The 10,000-nt window shown below is 43.9% G+C and overlaps 2 protein-coding genes across 4 annotated transcripts in view; both read right to left on the bottom strand.

Moving 5' to 3' along the window:
- Nucleotides 1–3,173, bottom strand: part of LOC141345633 (KH homology domain-containing protein 4-like) — an 18,020-nt gene extending 14,847 nt beyond the window's left edge. Inside the window, exons 1-5 of one of the 2 annotated variants that reach the window (XM_073850517.1) lie at nucleotides 3,042–3,173; nucleotides 2,290–2,494; nucleotides 2,095–2,211; nucleotides 1,936–2,012; nucleotides 1,766–1,818 (exon numbers count right to left, since the gene is read on the bottom strand). In XM_073850517.1, coding sequence (XP_073706618.1) covers nucleotides 1,766–1,818; nucleotides 1,936–2,012; nucleotides 2,095–2,211; nucleotides 2,290–2,494; nucleotides 3,042–3,058 — 469 coding nt within the window. In that variant the 5' untranslated portion in view covers nucleotides 3,059–3,173. Of the gene's footprint in view, nucleotides 1–1,765; nucleotides 1,819–1,935; nucleotides 2,013–2,094; nucleotides 2,212–2,289; nucleotides 2,495–3,041 lie in introns of those variants that run through there. The other variant, XM_073850518.1, reaches the window with a different exon arrangement.
- Nucleotides 3,174–4,123: 950 nt separating this feature from the next.
- Nucleotides 4,124–10,000, bottom strand: part of pde8a (phosphodiesterase 8A) — a 16,727-nt gene continuing 10,850 nt past the window's right edge. For both annotated transcript variants that reach the window (XM_073851131.1, XM_073851132.1), the window contains exons 14-21: nucleotides 9,982–10,000; nucleotides 9,773–9,908; nucleotides 9,243–9,441; nucleotides 8,360–8,577; nucleotides 7,986–8,118; nucleotides 5,802–5,966; nucleotides 5,481–5,610; nucleotides 4,124–5,362 (exon numbers count right to left, since the gene is read on the bottom strand). The exon at nucleotides 9,982–10,000 is cut by the window's right edge and continues 30 nt beyond it. In XM_073851131.1, the coding sequence (XP_073707232.1) occupies nucleotides 5,256–5,362; nucleotides 5,481–5,610; nucleotides 5,802–5,966; nucleotides 7,986–8,118; nucleotides 8,360–8,577; nucleotides 9,243–9,441; nucleotides 9,773–9,908; nucleotides 9,982–10,000 (1,107 nt within the window). In that variant the 3' untranslated portion in view covers nucleotides 4,124–5,255. The remainder of the gene's footprint in view (nucleotides 5,363–5,480; nucleotides 5,611–5,801; nucleotides 5,967–7,985; nucleotides 8,119–8,359; nucleotides 8,578–9,242; nucleotides 9,442–9,772; nucleotides 9,909–9,981) is intronic.

Below are 10,000 nucleotides of genomic sequence, written 5' to 3'. Positions count from 1 at the left end.
ATTCGGTTGTTTTGAGGAAAACATTCCAGGATTTTTCTCCATATAGTGGACTTCAATGGTGCTCAACAGATTTAAAGGATAACTATTGCCAAAATGCAACCTGGGCTGTTTTTTTTTTTTACTGTAAACGAGACAAACATATCTAAAAGCATAATTACGACAAACGAGCCATTTTTGAGATTGACTGTGATTTAGTTTTGTGGTCAATGGCCGGTGAATGGGAGAACTAGGGGCATAACTTTGAGTGCATCAAAATCGATATTTTTACAACACTAAGAAGACTCGACACACCATGACACTTTGCTGGAAGTATGGCCTGGGTCTCTACACATGAACTCCAGCATTGAGAACATTGTGTACACAGTTTACTAAAAAGAAAGGTTTTGAACAACTCACTTTCACTGTTTGAGTTTCCGCTCATCTTGCCAGTCAAGAGGTGTCCATCTCCGAATGCGAATGAATGGACTCCATAGGACGAAATATTAGGCTTATATGAGGCTCTTTTTACAACTAGAAGTTTAATATTGTTTTTCACTTGCGACAAAACAATGAATTAGCCGTGCATTTATATGGAAATATGCTTTAGGAGCTATCCATCCTCGCATTCGGAGATGGACACTTCTTGACTGGCAAGACGACCGCGAGCGGAAACTCAAACAGTGAAAGTGAGTTGTTCAAACCCTTTCTTTTTAGTGAACTCTGTGTACACAATGTTCTCAATGCTGGAGTTCATGTGTAGAGACCCAGACGATACTTCCAGCAAAGTGTCATGGTGTGTCGAGTCTTCTTAGTGTTGTAAAAATATCGATTTTGATGCGCTCAAAGTTATGCCCCTAGTTCTCCCATTCACTGGCCATTGACCACAAAACTAAATCACAGTCAATCTCAAAAACGGCTCGTTTGTCGTAATTATGCTTTTAGATAAGTTTCTCGTTTACAGTAAAAAAAAATAAAATAAAAAAAATAAAAATAAACAGTTTTAGTGCAGTTTCAAAGGGCTCTAAACGATCCCAGCCGAGGAATAAGGGTCTTATCTAACAAAACAATGCAATTTATATACTTTTTAAGCTTAAATGCTGGTCTTGTCTAGCTCTGTGATGCGCATGTGTACTCCAGTTCATGACAGTTAGGGTGTGTGGAAAAACTCACATCTCATTTTCTCCTCCAACTTCAATCCAATCATCCTACATCGCTGCAGAAGAACCGACCCAGTGTTTACAAAGTGAATATGAAAGGAGGGTAAAACATCCCTGTATTTTTAACCTTCAATCAGTTGAACCCCACTGAAGTCCACTATATGGAGAAAATCCTGGAATGTTTTCTCAAAAAAAAAAAAAAAAAAAAAAAAAAAAAAAATTATATATATATATATTTTTGCAACTGAAAAAATGTATTTTTATTCTGGAAGTGGAGTAATCCTTAAAGCTTCACAAATGTCTCTAGTGAGCTCACACTGATCAAGAGCTTTATAGAGTGTGTAATGTGCTCTGAAATAGGCTCTTCCTGCAGTGCACTAATGGCACACCTTTATGCTCATCTCACATTTAGTTTTGCTCTATAAAATAAAATAAAACCCAAGTGCAAAATTCAGTCATTTCATCAGGAATCAATGGGATCAGGAGTTTTTGGAAGGATGAAAAGCCTCTCATGCAGGTTTTGCTCAGTGTTTAACCTACAAAAAGCAACTGGGTTGGTAAAGCAGGTGGTATCCGCACAAAAGTGATGCGCCGCAAGACTGCAGCAGAGACTGGACTATAGGACTTACTGTTGACATCCTCCTGACGCCGGCCCTGCACATGCAGATACAGCGGCCTCGTCCTAAACACACAGAGACAGCGTGTGAGAGAGCAGACAGCACACGTGTGCAAACACACACACAGACACAGACACACACACACACACACACACACACACACACACACACACGATACCCACACGCCTGCGCCGCTCCTGTCTGCGTCACTCATGTACAGGCCTTTAGTGGACACCACTGCGCCGCTCAGCTGACCGATCTACAGCACAGACAGCAGAGAGTCAACACATGCAGACACACACGCCAGCGTCACGCCTGTCTATGTGTGTGACGTTACGCACCTCGTCCTGAGTCTTCCCTTTGGTCAGCAGATTCCTGCACTCCATCGGCACGTCGTTTATGTCCACTTCAGCCACGATGAGCTCGTCTGCGGCGACAGGAAGAGCGGCGGGCGGCGCCTGCAAACACACAAACACACGTGAGCTCACAGACAGACAGGTGCATCATGGGAAACGCAGCTGTGGGACAGTTAGTACTTTACTGGGCAGCGGCTGCAGTGTTTTCAGTTTGCCTTTGGCCATCAGCATGGCGTTGATTTTAGCCGCCATCGCCGCCGCCATCTCCACGCCACCCTGAGGAGACTCTGACCTGACCTCTGACCCCGCAGCAGACGAGACGGAGACACGGGACTCATTTGGCAGGACGTCCGCTTTGGGGCGATCCCATCTGCTGTTCACACACCTGCGGAACACAAACAACATCATGAACGCCGTGACAGTCTGGTGTGTGTGTGTGTGTGTGTGTGTGTGTGTGTGTGTGTGTGTGTGTTAGAGTGTGTGTGTCGATTGTAGGCCGGGGCAGACTCCAGCTGTGGGCCTGTTCTGATCGCCACACGTGTTTCCTGTAGGAGGAGAGTATCAACAGAACTCTAGTGCTGAGAGAGTCTGTCTTCATGTCCTCCACTTTTACACCAGTGTAACAGCTGTTCTTACATCACATCAATGAGTCAAAAGTGACCTAGTTCTGCAGCTCTGTCTAAACTGAACTGACCTGTATAATAAAGCTAGTATTGTGTTTCAGAGCTGATTTACAGCTGAACACGAACAGTTTCCATCATTAATTCTCTCATGAACGTCTGAAGTAAAAATAACTGATGTAGAGTCGTGTAGTATAATGTTGACAAAGCGCTTGAGTTTGATATGAACACAGACAGCAGAATGAGGACAGAAAGAATCAACCGGACCTAAAGTTTCTTTTCTGACCGGAGAATCTGAACAAACACACTCACGGTGATCCAGACGCCATCGCGGCGATCGGAGCTTCAGTCGCGGAACACCGATACGACACCGATATGAAGCTTTAAACCTAGTCTGGTCATCGATTCACAAACACACTCTGCGCGAGGCCTCGAGCGGAAGTCATGTGACGCGTCTGTTCTTCGGCCGTTTATATTCAGCGGAGCTCCGCCTCCTCCAGCGCCGCCTTCCGGCGTCAAGCGGAACTGCGTCAGAGGTCGAACACGTCAAATCGCGTTTAGATGAAGACACACAGTAAGCTTTATTTACATTCTCTACAATTTTCTGAATTAAATCTGACACTTGAAATGGTTTATCTTTAATGTTTTTGTTTTACCTCTATTCAGTTCTCTGATGTCAGAGATTATGGAGCGAAGTTCATCTGAGCCTCAAGGTCAAAGGTCAGCGTCTAATCGCTATAAAATCATCCAGGAAACCGTCACTCACCTTCAAGAGCTTCATTTATTTGTTACTGAATTCTCACGATAAATAAAGAGCAGAGCTGAATACGGCTGTAAGGTCCTGAAGAAGATTGGGCCTGATTTCAGGATATCCATCAACATCTTCACAGGAGACGAGTGCGGCCTGATCCTCTCAGGGGTTTCTCATCTGGAGTGTTTCTCCTTGTCGTCGCCACACTGGTCTTAAAGCTGTTTTCTGTGCAATTGTTTTGAAACTTTATGTGATGTGAAAAGCTCTACACTAATAGAACTGAGTCGTTATTCTCAGGATGGGTTTGCAGAAGAATCACTGAACACAAACAGAACCAGAGACTCTGATCGATCATTGATACACACTCTGATCATTGATAATGAAACATAACCAACAGCAGCTCTTGAAGGTTTGATGAACATAAAACACAGAAACAGCAGCAGTCTGAACCTCAGGAGCTGATTCACAACGACACACCAAACCGTCCTCAGACTCAAACTCTGAGAATCTACAAATGAAACCCCGCAGACACACGTCCAGCTCACATCTCACCCCGAAATCAGCTCCTACACAACACACAAGTCAATCCTGGATTTTGTGACAATCGAGCGCAAGTTGCCACCGAGTCTCTCCTGGACGTCAGTTGATTATTGTAGTTTCATTTATTATTGTAGTTCTGCTTTACAATAAAAAATAGCTTTTTTATTAAATCAAAAAGGGCAGTACAACAAATACTACAATGATGTAGAAATACTTTACAATTTAAATAACTTCTTTTGACATTACAGATGAGAATTTAAAGAGAAATTTAAAGAGGTAATTCATCATGAAAATAATGTCACAACGCAAAAAAATCATAATGGTCCTAAATACAAAATATAATCTCATTTTTCTTGTCATTTGGGAGCGAAGCACAGCCCAGACGCATTCCCAGACATCCAGGCGAACGGTCCTCTCGACCGCGTCCGCTCGCCGATTCGGAGGAAGATGATCGAATCTGAAGTGCTGGTGGGACGCTGTCAGAAATCACGTCGCCGCTCGTTTATTCAGCTTTACGACGGAGCAGATCACCGTCAGCCGCTTCGCCGACAGCGTCCGTCCGTCTGAGCCCAGAGACACAGAATGAACCCAATAAACAAAACCCCGACGGAGAGGATCCGCCGGACACGCGCCGGTTCTCTCGGACGCTCGGCTGCGGACAAAAACGACACGAAGAATGAATGATCATCCCTCTCCGAGGAGTCTGAGATGCTTTACATCGTTCCAGTGTAAAATTTATCATCTATAAAAATATTGAGATTTACTTCATATAACAGGAGCGTGTTAAAAACCGCAGATGTCCGTCGCGGGTCGCCGTATAAATAGAGCGTATAAAATAAGGCAGCAGTCTCGTCAGTAGATCGACCACATAGAAAAATCTCCGGAGGAAAATCGTTCAAGGCCCAAAGTCTTCACAGATGCTCGCGTCCACGTACGAAAATAAAAACGTGATGTTTCCTGTCCGTGTCTGCAGATATTAAATACATCATCATCATCATTCGTGTTAATCACCTTTGGCGTTTAGATCATCTCTCATTCTGAGGGTATTTATTAGCTAACATGATTCCCATCATTAGTTATTAATAAAGAAAAAAAAACAAGAAACAACTGGACCAAAAGAAATAGCGCTCCACAGATGCGCATTTCTGTCGCGGTCGAGTCGATCGCTAGTGTTTCTTCACAGGAGGAGACGCTCAAACGTTAGCTCCGCTCGTCCTCATCCTCACGCGTGTGCGTTACTCCGGCGGCGGTCGCAAGCTGCGCAGCTTCTTCTCGTCCAAACCCTTCCAGTACTTGAAGTTGTTGTCCAGATGCTGCATTAGATTGGGCAGATCGGCAAACGCTACAAACAGAAAAGTATCATTACTGTCAACATTCAGTACATCCTCAGCTCAACCGTATTTACAGACAATTACAATTAGGACAGTAAAACAGTATAAATCTAGCTGAGATGATCTTACCGTCCCAGGCGTCAAACATGTCGGTGATGAAGTAGTCGATGAAGGAGATCTGGGATTTGGGAATGCTGCAGGTGTTGCGATCGAACACGGGCATCACCACCGGCAAACCCTGCTGCTTCTCTTCATCCGTCTGAAAAACAGAGACGAGACTGAACACACCACTCTCCGCTGACTGCCGTTTCTCTCTCGCTATCCTGCAGTTTCATGATTTGTCAGATATTAGATAGTTTTCCTCAAGGGGATTTCAGCTACAATCCTCGTCAATACTCAAAGCCACAGCTCTACACTGATGGTTCATGAGGACAGCTCACAAACACACACCTGTGCGAAATACTCCTCTGAGATGCGTCCGGCCCACTCGATGCACAGCTCCAGCGGCCTGCAGGGGTTGGAGATGTCAGCACACTTGATCAACATCCGCTTCACCAGGATCCGGTTCTCTGGAGCCGTCAGGATGCTCTTCACTGAGTCCTCATCACCGTTACCCTGCACACATAAACACATGAATATGGATTGTTCAGATGGGCAGCAAGATTCAAACTCATATGAGGGTTATAAAGAGTCACTATAAAAAAAATAAAAATTAAAAAAACTGGAAATGTGGCTGTTCAGACTGAGGTATTATTTTACATTGTAGGGACGATAAATCGATTCAGAGAACGGTTCTGAGACCAACCAAATGCATGCTGTTTCTCTTTGGAATCGATTCTGAGCTTAGATTTTAACAGCAGAGGCTGCTCTAATCTAGTTTTATCTGAACGCTCACGACGAAGAGGGCTGAAGAGCACTTGTGCGTTTGTCTGAGTCGTGTAATTTCACCTCGGCTCAGAATCTGATGCGAGATTAATGTAAACACAGCCCACTGTAAACACCATTGTAATTCAATTCAACTTTTTCGAGTTGTATAAATGGTTATTTTAGGCTCAAGTGTAAGTAAGGATCTGGAAACAAGCAGAGCATGGCTGTTTCTAAAGCAAGCAGTGCCATCTGCTGTTCAAAATTAAGCTCAGAATCGATTTGAGAAAGAATCACGATGTGTTCAGAAAATTTAGAATCGATTCTGAATCATTTCTCGATTCGCGCTGCAACAATAAGCCTTTTTCACAAAAATCGGAAATGACGTCAGCGCAGGGTAAAGTCAGTTCCGCTACAGGTCTGCGCCTATTATATTAATATGCTCTTGTCTCAAATAATGCCTTTTACCTTTTCTGTTTTGTCTGTTTTCCAAGTTGTTGTTATATAATCAACAAAGAAACAACATTTTTACTTGTTTGTGATTTATATGGGCACTCGGACCGCTGACTCCTCAATATAATATGCGCAACATAGCGCCAGCCATAGTTTCTGTTCTCAATCTCTGGTATATTTAAGCTATTTTCTCAATTTACTCAGTCATTTCCCTCGAATCACTACATCATGGTCAATTATGACAGCATTTGACAGCCTTTATATCCAAATGCACATTTTCCCAAGATTAAATTAAACGATTCTGTGTCCGGATGATGCCTAAACTCAATACAGCAACGTAATCCAGATCCAAATGGAATAAAGCCATTAATCGGAGTATTGTCTTGTTTAGTATTATATTATTTTATTATGTATATCCCTGGGCACATTCTGCAACGTACATTTACACCGTAAAATGAATAATGCAAAGGAGAGCAAGTAGAAAATACAATATTACTTTAATAATAATAACAACAACAACATTAATAATCGCGAAAAAAAACATGAAGAGTGATAATGCACAGCCAGCACCAAATAGACAGAACAGCAAAACTCAAAACTGTGCTGTATTATAAGTGCTATCATTCATAATTAAATAATCATAGTCTATGTGATGACCAGAAGCTGACAAAGTTTTTGAAAAAATGTTTGCTATTTTTAGAGTAAAACCCCGGTATATATCATAGTGTCATAGTATCTATTTTGTAAAAATAGACTTAGATTCCCGAACTTACGCATGTTAAGTACGGCCGCTGCTGTCACCGGAAAAACTTTTACCCTGCGAGCGCCAATCCGGAAGCCAGAAACACGGAAGTGTGAAAAAGGCTAATTTATCGTCCCATCCCTATTACATTGTTATTTTTGTATATATTTTTCATGATATAATGTGCAACAGATTTTTTTGTCAGTGACACATGCGCCACACTAAAAAAACATGATGGTTTTATCTCTGTGTGTATGTGTGTGAGAAAGAGTGATTGTGTGTGTGCACTTGTACAGCTCTCTTTGTGAGGGCCAGTCTGAGGTTTAGACCATCGCAGTGAGGACAGTTTTGTAAAGTGAGGATATTTTGGCCAGTCCTCCTTTTCTGATACTCCTTTAAAGGCCTGTTTGAGGGTCAAGACTTGGTTTTAGGGATCAGGTTATAATTGGGTAAAGGGTTAGGGTTTGGGTGAGACTCTTAGTTCTGATGGGTTAGAAGCTAGACTGCATTGTGTCAATGTATGTCCTCACAAAGATAGATATACGGAGTTGTGTGCGTGTTTGTGTGATTCTCACTCCGTTCTCCTCCAGTGCTGCCAGTGGTTTGTTGATGCTGTTGACAAACTTGTTGACATGTTCAAAGTGTTTGGTCATCTCAGTGGCGAGGACCATGTCTATGACGGCCTGCCGGAGCGTGCGGTACTCGTTCCTGTGAGAGAAAGCGGCGTCAGCAAGTGTTCGCCGGATGATCTGATCACTGAGAGCACATTCACCATCAGAAACATGAGATCACACACACCACTGCACTAAAACAAGAGGAAAATCACCATCCAGCAAACACACTCAGAACATCTCGAGCACGTCTCGTCTAACGTTCGGCTCACAGCGCAACAGCGGAACACAGCGCTTGAAATACTGGCACAAATAAGAAAGCACAGTTCAGCGTGTACCTCTCCATGTTCTTGAAGATGTTGCACTTGTCGTCTCGAGTGGTGATCTGGAAGGCGAGCGCGGCGTGGTGACTCTCCAACACGGCGGTGTCGTTGTACAGGATGGCCAGTTCACTTCCTGCGTTACACAGGAAGGAGTTTGTACGTCCAGGATGATCGACGTCGTGCACCGTAGCCGCGATCAGAGCCGCCACCTCGTCTATGGGGTCCAGACTTTGCTGAGAAAGAAACGCACGGAAACATATGAAGCTGCGGCGACATTGAGCTGCGATCGCTGCGCTAACACCATCGCGTCTTTCGTTAGCATGTGCCGTCCATCGCGTCTACTGCTAGTCAACGCTGTGTGTCGAATAACTGAGTCACATGACTTCAGCTGAGTCTGTTCTGTGTGGTGAAAGAAACAACCACAAACCACATCCAAAAATCGAATAACAGGACAAACAGCAACATAAAGCGAGGATCAGCCGAACCTGTTCTCAAAGCGCATTACAAGAGAACCAGATCCTGTTTTTGCATCGTGACACAGGATCAGCACTGATGGAGATTCACTGCTCACCCGCTGCACACTCATCAGTCCAGCTGGATTTCATGGAGCGTTTGTCAGATTTTTGCAGCTCAACTAATTTCAGCTTTTCTCAAAAATTGCAGTGATATTTGCAGCATTTTTGTGATGTTTTGCAGTGAAAACACTATTCAGTTGAAACCTGTGGTTTCCAATCCTGGTTCTCCTCAGCACTGCACATTTTGCATGTCTCATTAATCAAAATTGAACTCAAATGTGTGTGTCAGATAAGAGAAACATCAAAAACATGCAGGATTGTGAACCGCTTCTCTGACTCAAGAGCATTCACGTGTTTGCGTGTCGCGACTCGTGTGTGTTCACCTTGACGCGCTCCTTGCACAGGAAGTAGGCGGTGGCGTGCAGTACGTCTGCGGCGTGCGAGGAGTTGTGGTAGGAGTTGCTGGAGTGATAATTGGCCTCGACGATCTGCAGCCAGGAGCGCAGCGTCGCCTCCGGACAGCTCAGAAACTCACAGACGCCGAAGCGCGAGAAGATCTTCAGACCCAGAAACGTTAAAGGCCTGAAAATAAACAGCGTGAGGAATGAGAACCGGCCGCTCACCTGACTGTTACACAAACATACCTGTTCAGAATCTACACCAGCACGACATGAGTGTGTTTAGATGGAGTGGGGGAGGAAACTGTCATCAGAAGTGAGCTAAATGACACACTCAACTGGAAAAACCACTACCAATCAAAACAAACCAGTAAACGAAGCACATAGTGTTCATGTTTTCTTTTGTTTTGTGTTTGTTAAGTCACCCTTATTTCTATACTGCTTTATACAACCCAGATTGTGTCAAAGCAGCTTTACAGTGTTAAACAGGAAAAGGTGTGCGTGTTTCTCTTCACCGCTTCATGGTGGCTGACTCCAGGTTGAAAATATCAAAGTCCCACGAGTCTTCGTTTTCCATCGTCTGAGCAATGCATGGTGGGATATCGTTGAGGGACAGTGGTGTGGTCAGGTGACTTGGGATGTGATGCAGCTCTGAAACACAAACAGTGTGAATAGATGCACAGGAAATGGGGTCAAAGGCCAGAAAGCAGTGAACTCAGCTTACGTTTAGTGGCGAAGATGTA

Source organism: Garra rufa, chromosome 11, assembly GCF_049309525.1.
Source record: "Garra rufa chromosome 11, GarRuf1.0, whole genome shotgun sequence".
Taxonomy (NCBI): Eukaryota; Metazoa; Chordata; class Actinopteri; order Cypriniformes; family Cyprinidae; genus Garra; species Garra rufa.
The sequence above is the reverse complement of the archived record's forward strand: the minus strand, read 5'-3'. Positions and strand labels throughout refer to the sequence as shown.